Raw genomic sequence first — 27,579 nt, 5'->3', positions numbered from 1 at the left:
AAGTAAAATGGATACCATACAGAAGTTACTTAAACAAATACACCCCCAATCTAATAAAATTTACAGTACGCTGAGTACCTGCCACCCAGACCCAAACCGCAGGTAGAGCTTGAGGCAGCAGACGGCCGCTTCTAGGGCTTAAATTTTGTCCAGGATCAGATGAAAGCAATACTCATTAACAACAACATACTTTTGTCTCTCTTGAAGCCTTGGTTTCAGATCTAGTCGCAACTCTTAGCTTTTGTGCGGCTCAGATGTCCCTTCTTTATGTTAAAGAGGAAACTTTTCGCCCAGGAAACGCAAGCCGCTCTGTAAGCTCTCAGGCTGCGGGGGAGAGGGTCGCGGTCGCAAGCCACACGGGCAAGATGCGCCTTTCCAGAGAATGGCTGCGAAGTTCAAGTCACTCAGACCTCCAGTTCCCCGGCTGCGTGCGGCAGACGGGGCTGTAACCTGAATCTTTGTTTAGGTTTTGGTCGGGGAGCGAGAATTTAAAAGCCAGGGCAAATGCAGAGAGCAAGTTTTTAAAAAGTCAACTTAATAGGCCATCCCCAATGGTGGGCTGGGTTTTTTTCCCCCCTTTAATACTAAACCTGGAATAAGTTGGCGAGTCCAGATAAAGATCTAACCCTGTAGAGAAGGCGGGTTTTCCTAAAAGAGGTGAGGCTATTCCTCCAGGAAGACTTTCCCCCACGCCCCCTCCCTTTATGCAAGGTTCCTCCCTCTGGAAAACAAAACTTTTTTTTTCTTTTCCTGGAGGGACAGACCTCAGTGAAGTTGGGAAGGGCATCTTAAGAACAGTCCATCAGAGTGGCCACGGCCACAGCGGCCTCTTTGGACGAAAACTCGCCGGTAGCCGTGCTCTCCCCCCCTCCGGCGTCAGCTTTGGGGAGTGCAGTGGGGCGGGGGCGGGCGGAGCGGCAGACGCGGACAGCCCGTGGCCCTCAGGAGCTGGTATGTGACAAACAGCTCTAGCGGTGCCATGTATTGGAAGAGCGATCAGATGTTTGTGTGCAAACTAGAAGAAAAGGACGTGCCGGAGCTGGCTGTTCCCCCCGAGAAGGTGAGCGGGCCCACGCCAGTCCAGACCAGCTGAGTCGCTGTTCCCTGGAAACGCGAGGTGTTGGGGCCCCCCCAAACGAGACGCAGAACGGCCGCTTCTTCAGACCTGGCCGTTTTGTTGTTGTTACGTAGTAGCGCTAGTCAGTAATCACGGCCCCCCCTCCCCACAAGTTCACTTAACCTGAGGCATGGAGACTGTAATTTGGGAGACGAAGCCTCGAGCCTAAGGCGCTCTTGGGTCCAAGTGAGTCGTGCGTTTTCTCTGTTTGCCTTGGTGACCGTGGCGGGTCGGGGGAGAAGGGCGGGGAACCGGGCTGCCGTCGGGTGGGACGAGAAATCCGGCTGTTTGCTGCGGGCGGACGCTGGCCCGCACTCAGGCCCGCCCCGGCCGCAGGGTGATGCGCGCTGCCGCGCGGGCCCGGAACCAGACCGAGGGCGACGTGACTCTGGGAAGGCTCTGGGCATTCCAGGGCGGGCCTGAAGAGCCATTTAGCTCAAAATACCGAAAGAAACCAACCCCAGGGCACAACGCGAGTCACACGGTTGTCTGAGCGGATGGGGGAACCTGACAAGCCCTCACCTCCCTCTGGAGGCCGGCCACGCCAGGGTCTTGCGTTGTTAAGTTTGGAAGTCAACCGCGGCCGGTGTGAGGGCCTCGGCGGAACCGGGCACCGCTGACTTCGCTCCACGCCGACCGCGGACCACTGGCGGACGTGGGGCTTTTTCCGCTTAAACTCCGTGCGTGCGAGGACGCGGCGTCGGGCAGCCGCTCCTGCTCCCACTCGGGGAGCGCACGCGAGGGTGCGCCGGAGGGCCCGGGAGACCTCCAGGTACGGAGGGTGTCTCGCTTGGTGCGTCCGGAGGGACGGGAAACGGGAGACGAAGAGTCAGAGCGAGGAGTGGGCTGCTGCAGCGCGGCGCACTCAGCCGCTCTCCGGCTGGAGTTTCCTAAGCGGAGGAGGAAAAAGCCCCGAAGAGGCTGCGTTTTCAAGAACAAAACTCCAGCAAGGGCTTGGAAACACTTGGGTAACGCGCATTGTTGCTTTAAAACATTTTGACCGAGGTTGGGTGAGGGTTTTCTATAATGGCACAAATTAAATTCAGCTGGATATTTTCCATTATTCGACCCGCTTTTTGCGCTGGTTAAAAATAATCCTTTAGTAGCTCAAATGTTGACTTACTGAGAAATAAGTGGCAATTTACACCTTAAAGAAACGAGTGTAAATCACTCACGGCTCTAATTGCTGCAAGTTTACGAAAGAGCTGCTGGCTCGGTTTAATCTGAAGCATTTTCATTCAAATTGTCATCGGAACAAACACCAGGCTTCTTAAATCCCGCTGTAATTAGCTTTCAAGTATCCTATTAAACCTCTTCACCTTTCGGGCTGTCCTATTCAGAAAGCCTCCCCCCCTTTAAAAATATATATGTGTCTCACTTTTAATTGAGGTTATTAAAGAAATCAAGTTTCTGGCCCCCACCCCCTCCTCCATCCTCTTTTCTTCTCTCCCACTCCACCTCCCCCCTCGCCCCGCACCCCCTTTCGCCCGGTGTTCCCCGCTCCGCGGTGATTGACGTCTAGAAAGAAAATGCTTTGTGCGGAGATGATTGTTATTAACTTGTTATCCCCGGCGGGGGGGCACGGAGCCGACGCGCTCTGCTGAGCGCCGGGGACCCGGAGCCCGGCGAGCGCCGCAACGCGCCGCCGGGCAAGCCCTCGGCGCTCGGGTGGTGGTCGCGGGCGGCGGGCGAGGGAGGCTGCGCGCCCTCCCGCCCGTGGCACGCGGACCCTGGCGCGGAGAGGGCTGCACGAGCTGCCGCGCCCCGAGGGCCTTCATTAGCTCGCCCGGTGTGCCGAGGCTCCGGGCGGCGCGTGCCAGCTGCGAACTTCTGATCTCTTGTTTCTCGAACATCCCCCCTCCCGCCGCGCAGTGCCGAGGGCTCATGTCGGAGGACTGCGGGCGGACAGCAGCCCTGGCGGCCGGAAGGACTCGGAAAGGCGCCGGGGAAGAAGGACTGGTGAGTGGGCAGGGACCCGAGCGCTGGCGGGGCTGGCCGTGGGGAGGTGCCCCGTGCTCCTGGCGGGGCTCAACTAGCCCTCTGGGAGCGGGCAGCGGGCTGGACGGGGTGGGCAGCTTTGCGGGCCCACACGGCGGGCAGGGCCACGAGGTTCCTGGGTCCTCGAGGGCATAGGTGGTGGCCCCGGCGGGTGCGTGGCCCGAGTTTAGAGCTGCGGGAGAGGGCAAGAAACGCGACCTCAGGAAACGGGGAGGGGGGGAGGGAGATGGTTGGCCTGGGGAAGGGAGGGGAGGCGGTGGGGGCGCCCCGTGGGTAGGTGGGGTACAACGAGGAGGAGGGGTCTAGAACCCCGTGCGCTCTCGGCTTTTCTTGCAGGTGAGCCCCGAGGGAGCTGGGGACGAGGACTCGTGCTCCTCCTCGGCCCCGCTGTCCCCGTCATCGTCGCCCCGGTCCATGGCCTCGGGCTCTGGCTGCCCCCCAGGCAAGTGTGTGTGCAACAGCTGCGGCCTGGAGATCGTGGACAAATACCTGCTCAAGGTAGGACTGGGCCGTAGCGAGCCAGGAGGCTCTGAGTCTGGGGGAAAGTTTTCCACCCAAGTTCTCCATCAGGCTGTAGGTTTCTCAGATTAGCTCTGTGTACACAACTCGGGCTGTGGGGGGGAAAGGATGGGAAGAAATCTTAGACTCTCCCGTGTTGTTGCAAAAGTTTGTATTTGACACATCACATCGTGGTCTAGAAAAGTCGCTCCAAGGACTGGAGCTCCCTGCTGACTTGTGGAGAAAGGGAAGTGGGGAAAACCCTTACCTATTCTCGAACGGGAACCTGCCCCGGATTTTGTCTTTAAAAGCCTTGTTCCCTTCACACTCACTGTAGTCCTTCCACTCCAGTGAGACCACGCTCCTGCCTGCTCAGAAGTTTCCAGGTCGGTATTTTGTGAACTGAGTCCGTTGGGGAGAGCCACTGTAAATGACTCTAAAGATCTTTGCTGGACTATCTTTTAAAAAAATAAGTTTGTGATTACAGTCACCTGAGGCTTTACCAACGTAAGTTCACGGGAGCATTTAAATAAAAACATTTCCACAGCTTCCAGCTCTTAGAAAAGTTGAGTACTTCATGGCTACTCGATGCTGCTCCTGATGTCCTCTACTGTGCTTGGGAAAAAAGATGGAAATTGATGTAAAATTAAACACACACACCCAAGCCTGAGATCAAGTGCTTCAAGTGGTGGTTAGAGAGTTGACTGTCTGCCTTAATTTGTTTTACTTTTCTCTTGAAATGTTGTGCAGGAACTTTGGAGTAGAAATTCTGGCAGGCCACAGTTATCCGTGACATGGCAGGCAGGATCTTGGTCCCCTGCGACTTAATTCTAATACCATGGCTTTTTAGTTCCCATAGCTTTTTAAACCTCTTTGTGAAATAATGATCTCTCTTCCACCGAATTTGTAGCAAACTGGTTCACTTTCTACTCCTCCTCCTCACCTTGGCTAGGTTTCCAGAAGGCTTAATTCTGGATAGTATGAGTTCAGGAACGAAATAAGTGTTTTTTCTTTTTAAATTTTTTACCTTCACACACAAAACTGCTTCATCTGTAAAATGGAAATGATGTGCTATGGATACAACCTAGATGAAACACCAAAAGGTGATTTGGTGAAAATATAAAAAAAAAAAATGACTAAGCAAATACTACATGGTGGTTTATTCCTAAAGTTGGCAAATTAACATAGCTTTCTCTTTAAATCGGCATTCTTAAGATTCCATTTTCAGTGTTGCTAAACTGAGCCTTTTGGATATCTCAACATCATCTTTTGAAGCAAAAGTAACTAGCCTAATCCGTAGGAATGTTTGGGAAATTAGTCAATGAAAGCTTGAACACTTCATTGCAAAAAAGATACAGAAAAAGTCTGAAGTTACATTTAGCAGACAATAATTAGAAATAGTTTCTGTGGTTTATCGTGTGTGTATGTGTAGTGTATCTCTATTGTCTAAAAATCTGTTACCTAAGTGACTTATATAAAGCTTCTTTTGTATTAGAACAAGAGTTTTCCCAATGAAATCTTGTGTATACAGTCTTATTCTGCTTCATGTATATATTAACATATTCTAAGAAAAGTTGGATATTATCTGATTATTTAAAAATTCTGAGCTCTTAACTTGTTCTCCCATAGTTTGAATATGCATTCTTCCAGGTAACTTTGAGTTCCACTTGTCACAGATTAAAAAAAAAAAAAAAAGAAAAACAGACTTCATACAGATACAGTATTTGAGAGTGTAATAAAGAAAACACCATCGTATGAGGCAAATATAATGGAGTTTGAACAGAAAAGTACAAGAGGCATTAGATGTGTCTGTTGCCTTATCTTCTTCAGTATCCTGCCATCTAGGTAGTTTTTCTGGCTTGGTCCTTGTCTTATGTTAAGGTGTGCACTCATTGGATCTCTACCGGTAGTCAGGGAAGGTTTATAGCCGGCAAAATCTTTTGTCTTCACCTTACTTTACTCCCTGGCAAAGAAATGGAAGATTAAGCATTCTTTTTTTTCTTTTGGAAGGTAAATTTGGAGGAAATGTGGAAAAGAAGGCGTCAGGTTTGGCTTCAGTAGAAAGTTAGGCCATGGCTCTCTCCTCTAAAACCCTTGCTTTAAAAACAAAAACGTGGGTAAGGCTGAAATACGGAAGGCTCTAAACAGTGAAATCTTCAAGGAAGTCTGTACTTCTAAACTTCATGCCAATAGGGACCACTTTACTGAATGACATAAAAAATATATATTTTCATTTCCAGGGTAATCTTCATTATTTCTTTTTATTTATTTGTTATTTTCAATGTTTCCCGTAGTGAGTATGTAGGTCTTTTATATCCAAACTTAAAACTTTTAAAGCTTTATCAAAATGAGATTATAATGCTTTGGGGAAAGGCTCATAACTGTAATTAGAAGTCAGTAAAACTTTTTCCTTTCGGCTGTAAAGCACGTTTCAGGTTTTCTATCACAGAAAAACACGTTAACAGAAGTTCTAATTTGGTAGTATTGTGGGCTGATAGTCTTTGATAGGAAATAGTACAGCAAAAGCCATCTCTCTCAAACATTTATTTCCTATTTTAGTCATTAGATCATTTGTAAGGTGCAACTGGTGCCTTTGCATGATAGCTCTTCTTTTACTTGAAATTTAGCTAAGTGTAAACGTAGTTCCTGTGCTCATTTCACAAGAGCAAACTTTAGGAGCCTGCATCGCAGGCCAGTTTAATCCAATATGCATCTTCATTCATGAAGGCTAAAGTTGTGCTTATTGCAAGATGGCAACAGTTTAAAGTGAGAGCAGTTATGGCTTCTTCCTTGAATTGACATTTTTTCATGTTCCTATTCAGAGAGTATAGTCTTGTGCTACATTGTCTTATAAAGCATAAATGGGAAGCAATACATGTGTGCCTGTTGAGAACCGTTTATATTCAGATTGTTTTTTCAACTGTAGCCAAATCATTAAGTATGTTTACCAATACTTTACTCTTCCATTGTATTGTTTCTGTACAGCTGTTTAACGTTAGGAGGGAGCCAGGGCTTCTACCATATCAACATTTTAATCTACCTTAGCAATTTCTGTTTTGTAAGGCATATGGATTGCCTACCTTCTTTATAAGGGTAAGGATCTTACACAGCTGTTTTTTCACTGTATTTTTTGCCCTCTTTAATGGGTGTACAGTTTATAATTGGCCAAAAAAGTAGGTTGGGAAGATGTGTCTTACTTCCTTAACTATCAGGTTTTGTGGTGGGAAGAATTTGGTTAAGGAAAAAAACAAAAATCTATGTTAAGATTTTAAAAGTGACCAACATTTTCCCTGTACTCATACAGGTTTGATTTAAGAAAGAAAAAAACGCACACCACCAGAATTCTTCAAAGAAAAAAAAAAATATGTGACTACAAAAATGTGGCATTTACGGATGTGATTTTCTGGTTGGGGTATGAAAGATACATGTTTATATATAGGACATTGCTTAGGTGAAAACATTCAGGGAATGTATTAAAATATTAAGGGGCCAGTTTTTCAGTTGCCTCATACACAAAACCAGTGAATGCCTAAAGTGTGGAATTAGAAGGGCTTCACACCCTACCCTCTTCCGTTCACAGGTGAATGACCTGTGCTGGCATGTCCGCTGTCTTTCCTGCAGTGTCTGCAGAACCTCCTTAGGAAGACACACCAGCTGTTATATTAAAGACAAAGACATTTTCTGCAAACTTGATTATTTCAGGTAGGCTGTGAAGCTTTTTCTTAATAGACACTTCCAGAAATTATTATGCGAAAATAATTTTGTAATAGGCTTTTTCTTGTCCAATTTCATTTCTTGAAGTCTCCTTTTTCTTACACAATAGATTTCAAAATGAGAATGCTTTTATACTTTTGAGGTGCATTTTGTGTTAAACGAGTCTGTTAACCTCCCTTAGAACTTCAGTATACAAAAGTTAATTTTAAATAATGCTTCCATTTGGGGGAATGAAAGTTTTAGGTATTGAAAGCAGAATCGTCTTTGCTGTACATAGCTATAAAAGTATGAAATATGGGATGACTTACTGTAACAAAGCTCCTTGTTGGGGAGAATAATAAGATGAAATGAAATCATTATGGGAGAAAAAAATTAAGGTTCATTTAAACTTTTACCAGTTTGCTGTGGAATGACCTCTGGTTTTACACCTATAATGTGCTAGGACTTTGAAGACTATGGTAAACTACATTATTCAGAACAGATTATTCCAGTATCCTAATATACAAATCTAATTCTGCTTAAAAATCCTGTTTTGTTTGTCCTTTGATTTTTAGTTTGTGAGTTTATATTTGTTTGTAACATTCTGTGTGACTCTTTGTAATCATCTAACATAAAGTTTTCCCCATGTTCTACTTCAGTTCTTTTGGACAGCTGTCTAGAAACCGAAATCGTTTTTAATCACTGCTTTCAAAATTACTGTGCCAATTTCTTTATCTACATTTTCAAATGAAGGAACAATGTTTATTGAGAGACTAACGCCACATAATGAAGTTTGTAATATTAATTTTCTTGTTTATACTCCATTTCAAAAAGTGATTTCAGAGAGTTTAAAAATTGCTAGGGAATTTAAAACACAAGTAATTGAAATCTAGAATCTTATTTTATATAGTCATAAATCTTATAATTACCAGAACATATTTTTCAGGTTTCCTCTCCATTTTTTCAACAATTATAACAACTTATTTCTTCCTTTACTTACGATATACTAATCTTAATTTTTACTAATTTAAAACCCTGTGGAAGATTTGGTTTTAATGTCTTATTGAAAGTCTATTTAGTGCTTTTAATATTTCATGTTATATTCTGAAATGTATTTCTAGAATTCAGTGTTTCCAAGTAAATTTTAAAAAACAAACTGACACTAGCTATAAAGATGTATTAGTCAATAGACAAAAACACATACTCTAGTCTAGTCTGACTTGGCATGCCCTGCCGTGATTACAGCTGTGACAGGAGAGATGACAAACTGTTCACTCACTCATATTTGAAGATAAAAATAAGTACTTGCCCCTAGCTTTGACATTTTGTTAAGAATGACCTGCAGTGTCCCCATATGTCTCTCAGAGTTTTAGATAATATTTCTTTCCTCCTGTGAATAGCAATTCAATAGCTTTTTCACTAAAGGAAATATTTTGGAATTTTCCTTTTTCACACTCCAGAAAGAAGAATTTCTCTTTGCATTCTGTGATAATTTCTACTTTAAATGTGTTAACATTTTAGAAGATATTTAAAGCATTTTCTAATTATCTTAGCTGGGTGTTAAGGAGTCACTATTTGTTCAGCTGGTATATTTTTGTACTTCTTATGTTTTCAATCTAGAGAGTGTATCTTTGTTTCTTAAGCGTATAGGTAAATTTATGAATGCCCTGGTATTTAACAAAGTAAAAGGAATATTGAAACTCGTGTTTAGTTTGTTTAAAAGTCTTGCCTTTAAAGCAATGAGAAGATTTTTATTTTTGTAAATATGTTCAAATCGTGAACTTATCTCAAATCTTCATTGCTTACCATATCAATTTTTAGAAAAATAATTCTTGTTTCATTTTCAGCGTATTTCAGTACTTAAGTTATTCCAATGGAGCAGAGTAACAAAATGTATTAGCTTAGTGTTAGACTGATAAATATCCCACCAAGCATTAAAGTCTTCACCTCTACCTCGCTCTTTCCTGTAGAAGGTATGGAACTCGCTGCTCTCGATGTGGGAGGCACATCCATTCTACTGACTGGGTCCGGAGGGCCAAGGGGAATGTCTATCACTTGGCGTGCTTTGCCTGTTTTTCCTGCAAAAGGCAACTTTCCACGGGAGAGGAGTTTGCTTTGGTAGAAGAGAAAGTCCTCTGCAGAGTGCATTATGACTGCATGCTGGATAATTTAAAGAGAGAAGTGGAAAATGGTAAATATGTACTTAAAATACTTTCGAGTCTTTGGGGACAGTGAATACAGGGATAAAAATATGATTTTGTTTCTAAGGTCATCTTAATGCATTATTTTTGCAAAGTATAATTGTGGTAAAACTCATTAAGCGCTGTACGGTTAGTGATGGTCTCCATCTGTTTATTTACAGGGAAAGCCATGGTGTATGTATTAGCTTTGTGCCATATTCTCATGCAGCAGCTTGAGTTAAACTTTAACTTTTCTTTTTGTAAACAGTTGTTTGCCTTTAGGATGGGCCTTGAATATGGTCTTCTAACTTATTGCACTTTTGACTAAATATACAAGCCTATAAATGGAATATTGTTTCTACAGTTTTTTGAAGCATGTTTTGAAAGTTAGTTTTGAAATCTAGATGAAACGTACACTTTTACAACAAACCAAAGGATACAAGAAATTTGTTATTTCATGATGTGTATACCCATTTGAATTATCAACATGTATGGTGTGTTTTTTAAAATGCAGGTAATGGGATTAGTGTGGAAGGCGCCCTCCTCACAGAGCAAGATGTTAATCATCCAAAACCAGCAAAAAGAGCTCGGACCAGCTTTACGGCAGATCAGCTCCAGGTAGACCTGGCAATAAAATTACGATTTTTGAAGTCCCTCCCCACCAAAAAATAAAACAAAAAATAACCTCCTTGGCACCTAAAGACATTTTTATGTTTTTAAAAAGGTTATTTGATACTTTGTAAAAACCAACTCTGTGTGTGTGTGTGTGTGTGTGTGTGTGTGTATATATATATGCAGGCACATATGAAAACATGTATGAATAAATGAAAGCATAATATTACTCTAAAATGTTTATCATATTTCTGGTACTGTGATATCATATGATCTAGTCATTCCAGCTTTGTTCCTTTGGGTATACTGATAGCAATATCAAAGTGGATACAGAATGTTAATCTGTCCTGACTTCCTGATAACATTGGCCTAACCTAGTCATTTGTATTGTGATACATAATTGCAGTAAAAGACAAAATATTTTGAGACTCAGCAAGAAAGAGATATACAGTATGTGGACCTATGGGATCTTTTTAATAAACTGTAATAAGCCTTTTTAATGGATAAGATTGTATGTTTTTTTGAATAGGAAATAATTGAATATGCCTTACCATAAATAGGAATCTGCTGGCTGACTGAAGTATAGGCCCCCTTTGTTTTTAAGAGGAACAGAGGGAGTAATTCTGTAATTTGATCAAAGAATTAGTTTTGTCCCCTGAAAAGGGGTGGTTATTTTCTGCTAAGTTTCCCTGAATATCATTGTTGTAAGTTTGATTTATACAAATTGTCAAGAAAATAATTTAATAATTACTCCTTGCTTTATGTTTAAATCTACACATAGGAGTATCATTCTTTCTGGCACTTTTTCAGATGAGGAAATCTTATTTTCTAAAAGATTAATGTGGCTGAGGTATTTGTTTTCTATTAAGGTAAAGTAATATTCATTGAGTACCTACCATATACTGCTGGATGTGTTACATACAGTATCCATTTTAGCTAAGACTTTAAAGACTGTTAGGTAATGTTAACAAATGAGTGAAAGTAATATTTTGAAAATTCACTTATAGTATTCTAAGGCCTGTGTGTATTTAAGATGGATACAATAAAACTGTTTCCAGAGAGAATGTTTTTTTCTTAGATTTATTAGGAAAGAAACCTTGATATGACAAAAATATTCCACAATAAACTGATATTGGAAAATACCCCAGCATTAAAATCTAGATCTATTTGGGAAAGACTTGCAAATAGTTCATTGTTTTGAATTTCTTAACTTAGGTATAAAGTGTCTGATCAATAAGCAGGAAATTAAAGATAAGGTAATTGAAGAAATATTTTGTTTGAACTTATCTGAATGCTTTGCTGGGTTGGAATGAAGATTCCATAACATCCCAAGTTAGAAGCTAGAAGTATTTGTGAGAGCTCTGGAAAAACACTGAGTTCCTGAAAGGCATCTTGGTTAAAATGGAATCTGTAATATAAAAATGTCACATGTTCATAAAAATATTCTGTGTTTAAAATGGTCTGTGCCCATGAAGGGCTGGCTATAATTTTAGTAGTAATAATGTAAACTTTAATTTGATGTAAAAATTTACATTAAAATCTTGATTGTGCAAATTTAAAACTGTTGTAGGTAGATATACCATTTTCTATAGGAAGATAATTATAGATAGGAAAAGAATAATATTTGTAGAGGTTTTTATATGCCAGGTCCTTGGCATTTTATCTACATTATCTCCTTCAGCTTTTATTAAACTGATAAGAACAGATACTACACTTGATCTTAACCAAAAGACCAAGAAGTGATCTCCTTCAGATTTTATAGTAATTCCCTGACTTGCATAGCCTCATCTGAAAGGTTCAGGAACTCCCCTAAAGGCAGACCACTAACGGAATGCAAGAGAAGTTGTTTGGACCCTGCTCCCCAAACCACTGGTCTTTTCATTTTCTTGGCCTCTCAGGAGTCCATCATGGAATTTTGCTTAATGAAACTCTACTCAGTGACGGCAATATAATTGCTAAAGCAAAAAAGTGAGATTCTGAATCTTGTAGACAGCCTGAAAGTTTTACATAACAAATGTGCAGAGAGTACTTAAATCATGCATTATTGAAGGAAAATGCGATTTGAGTCATATTTTAAAAGATGTCTTTCAGAACCACGTATTTTTTAAAAAACGAAAGCATAGGTGATATGCTTTCAAGGAATATGTTCATTTATTTAATATATTTAATATTTATTAGTGTTTATCTTATGCCAGGGGTGGGTAAAACAAATGAGATGGGATAACTGTCGATTTTTCCTTCTAAACTTGAATCATTTGACAGATCCTCTGATCAATCAGGCTATGTAACCTCATAGTGAAATTGCCCTATTTTTCAGAAAGCTGAGTATATTCAAGTAGTTTTTGTAGCAAAATAATTAAATGCTCATACTGTGGATGACCAGTGAGTAAGTCAAAACTATCCACACAGTATTACCTTTGGACAGAGGAGAGTTAAGGTGGGAGGAATAAATAATTTCCCCAAATTTTTCTTAGACAATATGGGAAGAAAAAAATAGTTGTTTCAAAGAATGTGGCCGCCTATGTATTTCAAAAACTGTCTCATTTATAGAAATAATAAAGAATTCCTGCCAATATTCTGGTTTGCTTATTATAAAAGCAAACCCTCTTCAGTGATGAGTAACATAAAAAATGCCAAAGTTAGCTCCTACTTTAAACTGTTTTCAAATAAAGTTGATCAGCTGCTGCTCTACTAACTACTGACATTGAAATGATGAGTATCTACAGAAGCTCACTCCTTGACCTCTGTAGAAGAGCAAGGAATAATAGTAGCATGAGTTTCTGCAGCATTTATGAGTGGAGAATGGTGAAACTACAAATTAAAAGGGTCTTTTTTGTGTGCATGTGAGAATAATCGCTGATACTATTAAAAGGAAGATGGAAGAACAGTGAGTACTTTTCCTACATATTCTTTACAGTATTTCAATTCTAAGCAATGCTGACTTTAGTTGTACTTTACTGCTTGACGAGAAATTGCATTATTAAATGTAATGTGGTTCCATTATTAAACTTCTGAGTTTGAAATATATTTTTAAAAGCATTGTTTTTGTTTTATGAAAATGATCAGTAATAACCTTACAAGCAAATTCTAAATATCTGTTCAGATTTTTCTGCTTGCTATAAGAAAGATATAATTATTTTTTAAAGATTTATTTATTTATTTGAAAGTCAGAATTACACAGAGAGAAGGAGAAGCAGAGAGAGAAAGAGGCCTTCCATCCGCTGGTTCACTCCCCAGTTGGCTGCAATGGCCAAAGCTGTGTGGATCTGAAGCCAGGAGCCAAGAGGTTCTTCCGGCCTCCCATGCAGGTGCAAGGGCCCAACGTCTTGGCCATCTTCTGTTTTCCCAGGCCATAGCAGAGTGCTGGATCAGAAGTGGAGCAGCTGGATCTTGAACCGGCGCCCATATGGGATGCTGCTGGCACTGCAGGCAGCAACTTTACCTACTACATCAATAATAATTCTTTTTTCTCTTTGAGATGTTATATGCTGAACTATGTATGAACACAACTATCTTCGCATATGAAGACTGGAGTAATGCATTTAGAGTAGGAAAGGAAGAATAAAGCGAACTAAGGCAGATTATAAACTTATAGGCCAATTATGCCTTTCTAAAAAAGCAAAAATCCCTGTATTATTTATAGCATTTGTAGATATGATATAGTTGATGGGGAAGCCAGGAGAGCTACATTCTTGAAGAGTCGCATTTCAGTTAAGAGAGATCTTAACTGAAAATATAATTAGTAAACCTCTTACATTTTCCTGGAACAACATTGGCCTTCCCCCTACTTCCTCCATATTGTCTTTAGATTTTCTGCACATTGTCATGTTACATTCTGTCATAAATTCCTATGTGTATATTATGCAACAGGAAGGGAGTTTAACTCCTGGGGTTATGTGGAATAAGACATTCCTCTTATACTGAAGGAACTCATGTTCTGTTATAAGGAGGAGACGTGCAAACAAATAATTTCACTATCCTCTGACAAGTGCAGTCTATGAGGAGTATGGTGGAGAATGCAGTTAATTTTGTCTGTTGGAAAGGATGCAGGGACCAGTGATGCTTTAGGTCTTTAGATAGGTTGGTCATCTCCCTCTCATGTTTGCAGACAAACACAATCCTGTTAGAGGCCAGAGTCTCCTACCACATTTGTCAGAACACATTCTTTTGTTTTATAATCTTCCTACAGTTGATTGGCTTTTAGTTATAAAAGGCAGGTATCTCACTTGATTCTCACAATAATTCTCTTTTCTGAAAGAATCCAAAGCCCTTGGCTTGAATTTTTATTCTGCTACTCCCTCTTTATCTCTACTGCTCTCCCTTTAAACTTCATTGTGTTAGTCATTGACATGTCTGTGTTCTTCTTCCAGGAAATTAAGACAAGGAACAGTTTTTGTTGTATTGTTTTTTGTTTTTTCATGTATTGCTATCTCATAGCAACTTGGCAGAGTGGTTTCGTTCCAAAGTTTCATGTCAGAATTATCTGAGTGTTTTCAATAGATGTTTAGACTCTGGTAAATTCTTATTCAATAGACTGATTTCTCTCTTCAATATCCCAGGTACTGTTTGCATACAGCATGTGCCCAAACCAATGATGAGCTTTTCTATAATTAGCTGGAATGTATGTGTTGAGCAGTGTACTGCTTACAAACCAGTGAAAATTTTATTAGGGGCACTAAACTTGTTTTGCTCAATAGAGGTTGGTAGAAAATGTGATAATATTTTTTCCATTTTGTTAAGTTTTATAATGCTGGAAGTTTTACAAGTGAGAAAAATAGACTTAAACTATTTATATGCATTCAAACAATGTAAAAAAGAAAAGATGCATTTATTTCTAGCAGCAGAGTTGAAAGACAGTATTTTATGTTGAAATGGATTTTTTTTAAGATCTGAACATCTGGGAGGGCGTTTGGCCTAGCTGTTAGGCTACCAGTTGGGATACCCGTATACCATGTAAGAGTGTTTGGGTTCAATTCCTGGCTCTGCTCCAGATTCCAGCTTACTTTTAATGGTGACCTTGGGAGACTGCAATTAATGGCTCAAGTAGTTGGGCCTGTGTTCTGGGGAGACCTAGTCTGAGTTCCTGACTCCTGGGTTGCCCTGACTGAGCCATGACAATTGGAGGCATTTGTGGGTAAACCAGCAGATGGGAACCTGTACTTTGTGGACAATGAACTTGTAAAGGACCCGACTGATTAGCAAGGAGAAAATTTATTTAAAAAAACCTCATTATAACAATTTATGTGTAAACTTACAAAATACATGTTCTTTTTCAAATTTACATACTTCCCCATATTGATTTTCAAGTAATAAAATACATTTTCATTTTTATGCATGTTTTATCTCTCCCATCATCAAAATGCAAAAGACTAAATTGCTTATTTTTTTTAATATTTACTATCTGCATTTTTTTTAAAAAACAGGTTATGCAAGCACAGTTTGCTCAGGACAACAACCCAGATGCACAGACCCTCCAGAAACTGGCAGAGAGGACAGGCTTGAGCAGACGTGTGATACAGGTGATTATTCAAAAGTCAAAAAACACTAAACATTCTAACTCTAGGTCTTTGAGTGTGCCTTTTTTTGTGTGTGTGAAGAAATGTCAAAACATTGGCTCCCATTTTAGGCTTCCATTTGTCAAATGACTCTGAGCATTTTACTTTGTTCAATGCTCACAGCAACACTAAGATCCTTAAACTAAAATAGACAACTGAAATTCCAAGCTAACTCTGGTTCTGAGGTCCATGTTATTTTCTACTTTTTCTATGATTATGTCTTTGTGTGTAGGGGATGTTGATGGCCTTTGCTAAACATGAGTTTAGCATGAGTTTGTGGGAGTATAAAACTAAAAGGCATAAGTTAGAGCAAGTTTATTGTAATGTGGGATTCATATTTGGAAATTATGGAAAATGAAATTGTTGAAGTTGAACGTGGAGAGGTCTATCGTGCAAAGTTCTCTGCTGAGTAGAAGAAAACCATGATACATAATTTTAGGAAAAAAGGCTCATGAAAGTATCTGGAAAGAGTTGGAGTTGGAGTGAGTAGAGGTGGATCATTTAGTTGAGATGCCCAGCAAAGTCATGTTTTGTTTTGTTTTGTTTTGTTTTTAAGTGACTTAACTAGGGTAGCAGCCCTAGAATTCAAGAAACATTTTATAGGCTACACACTGACAGCAGATGCTGGATGCTAGAGAGACAAGAAAAGGAATTACAGGCTATAATGGAGAAGCAGAGAGGAGTCAAAGATGGCTCTTAAAATTGAAGTCAGAGTATGTACAGGAATGGTGCTGGCAGGGATATTAATGTCAAAAGAAAGCTGGATTAGTCCGTGAGAGGGAAATAAAGCTCATTTTAATTGTGCCAGTCATGCTGTAATGATGGCAGTTGGGTAAGTAAGCAGGAATTCTCAAGGATGAATGGGATTCAAACAAGGAGATCTAGTGTCATGAAACTGGATGAGATGCTTTAGAAATAGAGTGTTTAAAAAGTGAAGAATGGAATACAGCGAGAGAGAGAGAGAGAGCGAGCGAGCGAGCAGGGTGAGAAGTGCTGTTTGAATGGGACTTGAAAACAGGCAGAACCAAGGAGAGGACCTGGTAAAGAAGCCACGTGCACTATGAAGAAATGGAGTGGACTCTGGAAGGAGTTGTCCAGCTGTGTTGGGTTGTTAGAGTGACCAGGGAAATGAACACGAGTTTTAAATGATACTGAAGTTTCAAAAAGTTTGAGGAATTAAGACAAATAACTATAGTTGGCAAGATGAAATTTGGTGGTAATGGGGAGGCAAATTCCTTTGCTTTATATATATATATATATATATATATATATATTTTTTTTTTTTTTTGGACAGAGTGGACAGTGAGAGAGACAGAGAGAAAGGTCTTCCTTTGCCGTTGGTTCACCCTCCAGTGGCCGCCGCGGCTGGCGCGCTGTGGCCGGTGCACCACGCTGATCCAATGGCAGGAGCCAGGTACTTCTCCTGGTCTCCCATGGGGTGCAGGGCCCAAGCACCTGGGCCATCCTCCACTGCACTCCCTGGCCACAGCAGAGAGCTGGCCTGGAAGAGGGGCAACTGGGACAGAATCCAGTGCCCCAACTGGGACTAGAACCCCGTGTGCCGGCGCCGCAAAGTGGAGGATTAGCCTACTGAGCCACGGCGCCAGCCTCGCTTTATATATATTTTATGTTGCATGGTTGATATATGGGTGTTTGTTCTTCAGTAAACCTGAAGTGTTTCATAATTAATAAATCATCACCTATACAAAGAAGTAGACAAGAAAGACCTGATGGCATTGTAACTTCTCTGAATACTTAGATTCCTGGTTGTTTGGGTTGGCTGCCATCTGATGAGGGCCCCTTAGACAAATTTCACCACTTCTGTATTTTCAGATGCACAGAGTATTGTTTTTATTCTGGAGTGCCAGATTTTAAAAATAGACCAACAGGAAAGCAACATAAAATAGTGCTGCCTTTAAAACAAGCCTACCCAGGCTATGACAGATGTAGGAATCATACCCTTTTATTAAAGGCCACAGGGATGATGTTTATCTGGGGATAAGGAGTTCAGGAGATGGAAAGGGAAGGAATAGTATATACAGAGCAGCATCTTTAAATATGTGCGAAAGACTCTCTGGCAAGGGAATATAGGGAAGGGCGCTGGTGTTCACTCGTAGTGAACTTTCTCAGTATGAAAGGCTGTAAAAATGGGATAACTGCCATTGGCAGTAGTGAGTTCCTGTGCCTGGAAGCTAAGTTTCCTTTGTAAGTTAGTTCAAACTCAATGAGCTAAGGAATCCTTCTAATTTAAGATTCTGTGCTTTTATATCAAAGACAGCTACCTTAGGTCAGATTCATGATTGTCTCAAAGTCGGAAGTAGACATCAGTCATGTAGTTTTTAGGTGTTTAAGTCACCAGAATTAGGAGTAAGTTAACTTCATGCCAAGTGCTAAAACTTGAAAAATATAATTTTGGATGTTTCCATTTAATATATAAAGACTGAATATTCAATATTTTCAATAAGATGTCAAATCATAAAATATTAACATACAAAATTGTACTGACAAAAAGTACTTCAAAAAGCTCATAAAGGAGCTGTTGTTGTGGCACAGTGGGTTAAGCTATCTCCTGCAATGCCAGCATCCCATATGGGGGTGCTGGTTTAAATCCCAGATGCTCCACTTCTGATGTAGCACCTGTTAATGTGTCTGGGAAAACAGCAGAGGATGGCCCAAGTACTTGGGCCCCTGTACCCATGTGGGAGACCTGGATGAAGCTGCTGGCCTCAGCCTGGCCCAGCCCTGGCTATTGTGGCCATTTGGGGATCAGCAGATGGAAGATCTTATTCTCTCTGCCTCTCATTTTCTCTCTGTAACTCTCTCTGCCTTTCAAATAAGTGAATCTATTTTTTTTTTTAAAGCTAACAGAAACAATTGAATTAAGTTTAGTTTGATGCAAAAAAATCACTTTAAACCCATGCATAGTTCTTTCATAAAACCATTTTCCATGATATTTTTAAAGACCCTTGTATCTATGATTTAAAATGTTTTGTCCATTAAAATGAACTTTTAATTCCATTTTTTACAAATGTTTGAAGTACCCTGGTGCATATCTATATATAATTTAAATATATAAATCTCCGATATATATATTTTTTTAAGATTTATTTTATTTATTTGAAAGACAGAGAGAGGGAGAGACAGAGAGGTCTCCCATCTGCTGTAATGGCTGTGACAGCCAGGCTAAAGCTAGGAGCCAGAAGCTCCCACGCGGGAGATCCAGAACAATATTGTGTATAGCTTGCATGCTTATTCCATAGTTTCCTCAAGGTACACTTCTGGAAGTGAGATTGTTAAAAATAGAACATTTTTCATGCCTTTATTTAAAAGTTGTGTTCCAGGGGCTGGTGTTGTGGTACAGCAAGTTAAGCCGACATTTGTGATGGCTGGCTTCCCATATTGCAATGCCAGTACAAGTCCTGGCTACTCTGCTTCCCATCTTGCTTCTTGCTAATGTGCCTGGGAAGGCAGCAGTAGATGGCCCAAGTGCTTGGGCCCCTGCCACTTATGTCGTAGACTAGGATAGAGCTCCTGGCTCCTGGCTTTGGCCTGGCCTGGATCTGGCTATTGCAGCCACATGAGAAGTGAAACAGTATGGAAGCTCACTGTATCTCTCCCTTTCTTTCCATCACTCTGCCTTTAAAATAAATATATATTTTTAAAAAATTCATTGGTAATGGAATTAAAAGATTAGTTTTTTTAATTGCCTTCCTTCATAGGAGTGGTGCCTATTTTTACAGACCTTGTGGACAGAACTATGATCAGAGACTTTGTGTGTTGTTTCAGTACGGGCATCTATCTTAGTCTAACACTCCAAAGAATTGAGGAGGGTGGAGAGGTTGTGACTTTACTCTCCTTTTCCTTGATAAATGCCTAAGTCTTGTCCTGAAAACACTCTTCAGGTGCTACCTTTCATCTTCCTGCTCAAGGCTATAATGTAGTAAAGTGTTAATTTTTATTCTATTGATTTTTTAAAAAAATATGTAATTATGTGAAAGACAGCATTAGAGAGGGGGAGAAACAGATCCTCCATCTGCAGGTTCATTCCCCAAATGACCTCAGTGACCGGAGCTGGACCAGATTGAAACCCAGAGCCTGGAACTGCATCCTGGTCTCCGACGTGGGTGGCAGAAGCCCAAGTACTTGGGCCAGCTTCTGCTGCTTTCCCAGATGCATTAGCAGAGAGCTGGAGTATAAGTGGAGCAGCCAGAACTCTAGCCACTGCTCAACTGGGATGCTTGTGTAGCAGGTTGCAGCTGAACCTGCTGTACCATGACACTGGCCCATTCTTCCTATTTTAATCCCTTGAGTTTCTACTTTGCTAGCCCTCTATTTTTGAGGCTCAGGGGGTGGATGTATATTTGAAATTGGGCCAATATTTTCCTATACATTCTTGCATCTTAACCTGTGTTCCACATTAATCTGTTATGGCTTCCTTATGCCATTAAGATACTACTCGCAGGCTCTGAACAAAGACTTATGAACCCCTAACCTTTCTCTGGCCTTCTATTCTGATCTCACATGTTTATGTCCTAACTCCCTTAATTTTTTTTAAGATTTATTAATTTATTTGAAAATTATAGTTACGCAGAGGCAGAGAGAGAAAAGTCTTCCATCTACTGGTTCACTCCCAAAGATGGCTGCAATGGTCAGGGCTGGGCCAGGCTGAAGCCAGGAGGCAGGAGCTTCATCCAGGTCTCCCACATGGGTCAGGGGCCCAAGGGCTTGAGCCATCCTCTGCTGCTCTCCCAGGCTCATCAGCAGATAGCTAGATTGGAAGTGGAATAGCTGGGACTCGAACCAGTGCCTATTATGGGATATTGGCACTGCAGACAATGGCTTAACTGCTTATACTGCATCAGCCCCTCCCTTTGCTTCTCTATCTTCTCAGGATGAATTGTTTGGAGGGATGGAAGGAAATGCTAGAATGTTTAAATGGACTAACACTATGGCCCAGTTTTGTCTTCTAGCAGGGAATTCAAACACAGGCAGACTGAATACTGGAAGCATTCTGGGCAGTCACCACTACTTACCCTGACCTGGATGTAAAACTTTACTTGCCCTGAAATTGCTGTCTTTATTTCTGCAGTGGCACAGGCAGCAGGGTGGTTAATGCTTTGCAGATTGTGAACTCTTTCACAAGTAGATGTGTTTGTATTTAATTCTACTTAAATATTGCCAGTTTTTTTTCTCCTTATTATACCTCTGACCTTAAGGCATACCCTATGTATTCACTAAGAGAAATTGAACTCAGCAGGTTAAATGTATCTAGAATAACTGAATCAAGAGGTTTGTAGAAAGCTTTAAATTCTCGGTAGGGATTTTAGTCATTTCAACAAAGATTTAAAATAAGTCCAGCAGGTGTCTAAGAATACATTTTTTAGTAGTTTTTTTTTTTTTAATTCTGATTAAAAGAGCTTTTTCTGGATTTAAAAAAGAAAGCCTAATGTTAGTAGTAAAAGAACTAAGGAGTCCTCTCTGGAATGCTGGAGGCATTAAGATGTTGGTTTAGTATAGAATTGGCTTTATTATCTTTAAAAATATTTATTTGAAAGGCAAAGTGACAGAGACAGAGGGATCTTCCATTTGCTTGTTCACTCCCCAAAAAGCCCTAACAGCCAGATCTAGGCCAGGCTAAAGCCAGAAGCCAGGAGTTCCATCCAGGTCTCCTACATTGGTGGAAAGGGCCCAAGTAGTTGGTCCATCATCATTTACTGCCTTTCCAGGCACATTAGTGGAGAACTAGATTGGAAGTGGAACAATTCAAACCAGCACTCTGATATGGGATGCCAGTGTCATTAATGTCGCATTAACCTGCTGTGCAACAACATTGGCCCCTAGAATTGGCTTTAAAGTAAATCTCCAAAGAACTATCACCTTGGAGGAAAATGACCTTTGTTCTTTGGGCTAAAGTATTTCTCTTCTCACTATAGAACTTTTTAAAGCATTTTTACATGTATACTTTGCTTATGCAATAATTATTGAGGTTGTATTTATTTTTAAATTGAGCTGGTGAGGGCCGGCGCCGCGGCTCACTAGGCTAATCCTCTGCCTAGCGGCGCCGGCACACCGGGTTCTAGTCCCTGTGGGGGCGCCGGATTCTGTCCCGGTTGCCCCTCTTCCAGGCCAGCCCTCTGCTGTGGCCAGGGAGTGCAGTGGAGGATGGCCCAGGTGCTTGGGCCCTGCACCCCATGGGAGACCAGGAAAAGCACCTGGCTCCTGGCTCCTGCCATCGGATCAGCGCGGTGTGCAGGCCGCAGCGCGTCGGCCGCGGCGGCCATTGGGGGGTGAACCAACGGCAAAGGAAGACCTTTCTCCCTGTCTCTCTCTCTCACTGTCCACTCTGCCTGTCAAAAAAAAAAAAAAAAAAAAAAAAATTGAGCTGGTGATGTACTAGAAACTGATTTATGACCCAGTTTCCTATCTTTTCTTCCCTGCAGGTGTGGTTCCAGAATTGTAGAGCACGCCATAAGAAACATGTCAGTCCCAATCACTCCTCCTCTGCCCCAGTTACAGCAGTCCCACCCTCAAGGCTGTCTCCACCCATGCTAGAAGAAATGGCTTATTCTGCCTATGTTCCCCAAGATGGAACGATGCTGACTGCACTGCATAGTTATATGGATGGTAGGTATGCCAACATTTAATAGTCATCTCCCAAGCAAGCAATCAGTACTTACTAGCTTCTGATATTAGGTTACTGACACAATTCACATTTTGAAATATTACCTCAGTAGTAGCTGAAAAATACCATTGCAGGTGCAGGAGGGAGCAAAATTATCCAAACTTCTTTATTCCCATGATTATATTTCAAGAAACAAGTTTAGCACCCACTGCACAACCAGAAAATAAATATTAATAGTGATTATCCTTAGTGCTTTTTACTTAAAGATTTTTTTAAAAATTCCTTACATATTTAAATGATTCATTTTCTCATGATCAAAGTATTCACACTCAGAACTTTAGCTTGAATTTTATTAAGTTTTGTGAAAGTTTTTTTTATTGAACCATATACATATAGAAAAGTCCAAATAATTATACAGTTTGATGAATTAACAAACATACCCATATTAACTTCACCCAGAAGTAGAACATCATCAGTACCCCAGCAGCCTCTCTTCTGCCTCCTCCCAGTCATTATCTTTTTCTCCCAAATTAACATACCAGGATTTCTAAAACTCTGGTTTAGTTTTGCCTTTTCCTAGAGCTATGTATGAATTGTACCATACAGAATGTATTCTTGTGTGTCTCACTTCTTTCCATTGCACTATTTGTGGGATTCATCCGTATTGTTGTAAGAATCAGTGATTTGTTTTTTATTTTGTAGAATTCTGTAGGAGTATACCATATTTTATTGTTTATTGACATTTGCATTTCTTCCAGTTTGGGCTTTTTATGAACATGCTGCTATAGATTGTATTGTACAAGTTTTTTGATACATATTGGTTCACACTTGTATTTAGTATGTACATAGGAGTGGAATATAGGATCATAGTCTACACATGTGCTCAACTTTAGTCAATTCTGCTAAACTGTTTTCCTTAGTGATTGAACAAGTTTATATTTTGAATGCAGTATATGAGAGTTCAAGGAGCTCATATCCTCATTAGCACTTCATATAGTGAATTTCTTTATTTTAGTAAATTTGATGATTGTTGGGTGCTGTCTCATTATTATAATTTGATTTTCCTTCATGAGTGATGAGATGGAGCATTTTTTTTAAACTGGGCATTTTTACATTCTCTTTTATGAAGAGCCTGTACATGTTTTTTTATCTGTTGATTTTTTTATTGACTTTAATTCTTGGTATAATCTGCATATATAGCTCTTTGATAATTATATGTGTTGAAATATCTCTTATTCAGCGCTTGCCTTTTCCCACTCTTAATGGGATGTTTTGTTGAGCATTAGTTTCTATTTATGTAGTTCATCAGCTTTTTCCCTCATGGCAGTGCTTTTTCTGTTGACTTATTCAAGAAAGTGTTCTTGCTTGAAGACTAGCAATCCATTTGGAACTAAATTTTGTGTGTGCTGTGACATTTGGAAGTGATGCTTTTTTGTTATGTTGATGAAAATACAAATTTCCCAGCTCCTTTGCAGCGCCACATTTGTCATATATCAAGTATCTAAATATCATATATGCCAATTTTTATACCTTGTGTTCTGTCTTGTTTTCTCTATATTAGCCATTTTAATTATGCTAGCTGATGTCCTATCCTACAAGTCTTCTTATTTTTTATTCTAATTATATTGCCCATTCTTGACCCTTTGTATTTTCCACAAATTTTGCCAGCTCATCTTTCCACTCAAGAAAGGGAGAACAATTTAAGATTTTCATGCCTTCTATCATGGTAAATATATAGATCATTGCAATTTTAATAATGCTATTTTTATACCATAGACTTTAGTATGCCTTTACATTGATTTAGGTCATCCTTGAGCTACTTCTTATATTTTAGAATTTTCTATTTAGTGAATTTATACATCTTTTGTTAAGTTTATTATTTATTTTGGTGCAGTTATAGATGGCATTTCTTTTGTAGAAATTTGGCAGTTATTTATTTTTGTCATAGCATTTTGAAGATATGATTACATTGTCTTCTGACTTCCATTATTTCTGTTGTTTGGATATAGTTAGCTAACTGACTTGCTGCCATATATTGTTCATATAAACTTGATTTTCTTGCTTCTTTGAACGTGAATTATATTTTTGCCCATCAGATTTTCTTTGTGTTTGATTTTTGAAAGTTTTATTATACATGCCTAGTTATGCTTCTTGAATATGTAGTTTAATATCTTTCATTATGGAAAATTCACAGTTTTCATCCCTTCAAATATTTTTTCTGCCCTTATGAAGAAATTCCACATTTTCCAGACTTGTGACTTTCCATACTTCATCTACATATTTTCTTCTGACCTATCTCTTGGCTCACTAATCATCTCATCAACTGTAACACTCATTCATTGAGTTCTTAATGTCAGTTACTATGTTTTTTGGATTTAAAATTTTTATTTCTGTGCTGAAAACATCTATTTTTTGCTTTTTCCCTTAAACTATGGTTTGATTGATAAAAGTTACACTGAAGTTCATTTCTGATAACACTGTATCTGGATCTTACTTGGGTCTTTTCTGTTATTTCCTCTTTGTTTTCAGTTGTCTTCTTATTTCCTTGTTATTTTCTATTGCATTTCTGATGTTGGTTATAGGAAACTTGAAAATAATTTGAGGCTCTAAATGATTCCTTTCACCACAAAGGGTTAGTCCTACTCTGGTGGAGAGCTGGACCAGAGGGAGATCAGCTTAATCCAATCGGGCACCAGTCCTGGAGGGGCTGTTATTACATTTTTTTCACTACTCCTTAGATTTCATCCTTTGGTTATCCCAAGCGAAAGCCTGAGGTTTTTTGTTTTCTGTTAGCTGAATTTTCTCCTCACTAGGATTTGATCTTTTAATTTTTTGTTCCCCACCACCCAGCTAAAATCTAACTTCTGAATGCTCCACTACACTTCCCAGCCTATCAGACATTCCTTTTGTTTTAAAATTGTCATTGTTGGCCGGCGCCGCGGCTCACTAGGCTAATCCTCCGCCTTGCGGTGCCGGCACACCAGGTTCCAGTCCCGGTTGGGGCGCCGGATTCTGTCCCGGTTGCCCCTCTTCCGGGCCAGCTCTCTGCTGTGGCCAGGGAGTGCAGTGGAGGATGGCCCAAGTGCTTTGGGCCCTGCACCTCATGGGAGACCAGGATAAGTACCTGGCTCCTGCCATCGGATCAGCGTGGTGCGCCGGCCGCAGCGGCCATTGGAGGGTGAACCAACAGCAAAAGGAAGACCTTTCTCTCTGTCTCTCTCTCTCACTGTCCACTCTGCCTGTCAAAAAAATAAAAAATAAAATAAAATAAAAAATAAAAATAAAAATAAAAATAAAATTGTCATTATTCTTGGGAGCAGGGGGTGGGGGGAGTGCAGCATCATTTGCTTTCCATCCTTGCTGGGTTTTGCAAGTACCCATTAATGTGGTGTCTTTCAGATGCCTTCCAGAAGATTTTTTTCTTTTTTTTTTTTTTCTCTTTTTAAAGATTTTATTTATTTGAGAGGCAATTACAGACAGAGGGAGAGACCAGAGAGAAAGGTCTTTCATCCACTGGTCCACTTCCCAAATGGCTGCAATGGCCAGAGATGGGCTTATACGAAGCTGGGAGCCAGGAACTTCTTCTGGGTCTCCTACGTGGATACAGGAGTCCGAGCACTTGGGCCATCTTATTCTGCTTTCCCAGGCCTTAAGTGGAGAGCTAGATCAGAAGAGGAGCAACTGGGACACAAACCTGTGCCCATATGGGATGCTGGCACTGTAGGTACAGGCTTAGCTTGCTACGCCACAGTGCCGGCCTCAGATTTCTAAAAATTTTATCCAGCTTTCCTAGTTGCTCTGAGAGGGGTGTTTAGTTTGAAGCAACATAGCCTTTGGTGAAAGCAAGAACTTCATTTTAGGTTTTGGTTAAATAAAAAGTCAGAGCCTATACCATTATTGCCATTTGCTTACAGTAGTATTAAAATTTGTGTGTGTTCTCTTGAAAGACTGTGGTTGTTGCTTGAATCAAATGTGTTTTGATGTGTGTTTAAGGAGCAGGTAGTTAACATTAAAAAAGAAAACTCGAGGGGTCATCCTCTGCAGACACTTTCAGGATAACGCTAACAGTTTCTCTGCAGACAAAGACTTGTCTTTCTAGCCGCAGGATAAAGTGCAGTGAATGGGGTATGGATGGAGGACATTGAAGTGGTAAAAGCATGTGTCCTCAAATAAGGATTTGGGAGTAAAACTGTTCCTAGAATATTATTTAATACCATGCTTACTATGCTGAATAAATGAAGGCTCCTGCTGAGGTCAGTGGAATGAGTGTAGCTTAGTGCCCTTAGCACTAATGAATGATGAAGGCATATTTCCTTGAATTGTTTGTTTGTTTTTAAATCAGTTTTATTCACCCTAAAAACAACTGATCCACAAATGTTTTTCTATTTTGTAGCTCATTCACCAACAACTCTTGGACTCCAGCCTTTGTTACCCCATTCAATGACACAACTGCCAATAAGTCATACCTAATTCCTTTTTTCAGGGATAGAAATGATTAAGGATATAAACTTGTCATTTATTATGTATAAAATATCATTAAAAAGATATTAATGTTAATTTTTTATTTAACACCCAAAGCATTTCCAACATCACTTTGCTGCCCAGGTATGTATCTATAGTTGGCCTGCAAGACACTTTTATCAATTCTTCATTTTTTTGTAAAACATGTTTACAAGAAAATCAAAACCTTTTTTTTTTGTATTGTCTGGAAATAGTTCACTCTAGTATGTATCTGTTAATTTATTTGTCATCAAAAGAGCACTTTGCCTAAGAGAAAGGACTGACAAGTGTGCAAAATGTTTACAATCTTTTGTGAAATTGTAGTTTATCATTAGTTTGTATCTGTAAGTTATTGTTATAAATATTACCTGTATTTTTTGTTATATACAACTTTATACTTTGAAGCTTGTATCTGTGAATTTGCAACTGAAATTTATTTTGCCAGTGTTTTCTGAATGAACTGAATAAAGCTTCTGTTGTAGCATGCCATGCAAACACATTATTGTGTTTGTAGTTGATGAATTATGGCTGTAAATAACACTATAGTTTAATAAACCCACCATTCTAAGTTTATTAAACATTTCCATTCTCATGAAGGTTCCATCTATTTTGTCCTGTGTGTGTGTGTGTGTGTGTGTGTGTGTGTGTTTTAGCAGTAATTTGACTTTAGTCTCTTTAAGTTCTGATAACTCTTAAAGTTTAATTTATTTGAAGGGTAGAGTGACAGCCTTCCCAAATACCTGCAACAATCGTGTTTGGGCCATGCTGAAGCCAAGAGCCATAAACTCCATCCTGGTCTTCCAC

General features: G+C 40.0%; 1 protein-coding gene and 1 pseudogene across 4 annotated transcripts; one reads left to right on the top strand and one right to left on the bottom strand.

Annotated features, from left to right (window-relative positions):
- The first annotated feature begins 406 nt into the window (after window positions 1–406).
- Window positions 407–27,367, top strand: LHX8 (LIM homeobox 8). 4 transcript variants are annotated; one of them, XM_051857586.2, is made up of 9 exons: window positions 407–1,303; window positions 2,990–3,076; window positions 3,452–3,613; window positions 7,194–7,315; window positions 9,277–9,497; window positions 10,001–10,104; window positions 15,522–15,617; window positions 22,094–22,277; window positions 26,669–27,367. In XM_051857586.2, the coding sequence occupies exons 2-9, from the start codon at window positions 3,002–3,004 to the stop codon at window positions 26,743–26,745; spliced, it is 1,041 nt and encodes a 346-aa protein (XP_051713546.1). In that variant the 5' UTR covers window positions 407–1,303; window positions 2,990–3,001; the 3' UTR covers window positions 26,746–27,367. The 4 variants fall into 4 exon arrangements, with proteins under 4 accessions (XP_051713546.1, XP_051713548.1, XP_008263278.2 ...); XM_051857588.2 differs by having other exon boundaries at window positions 407–2,085; XM_008265056.4 differs by having other exon boundaries at window positions 408–1,060.
- On the bottom strand, window positions 11,700–11,842 carry LOC127493900 (U2 spliceosomal RNA; annotated as a pseudogene).
- Window positions 27,368–27,579: the final 212 nt, after the last annotated feature.

Source organism: Oryctolagus cuniculus, chromosome 7 (assembly GCF_964237555.1).
Source record: "Oryctolagus cuniculus chromosome 7, mOryCun1.1, whole genome shotgun sequence".
Lineage (NCBI taxonomy): Eukaryota > Metazoa > Chordata > Mammalia > Lagomorpha > Leporidae > Oryctolagus > Oryctolagus cuniculus.
This window is presented reverse-complemented; position numbering and strand designations above follow the sequence as displayed.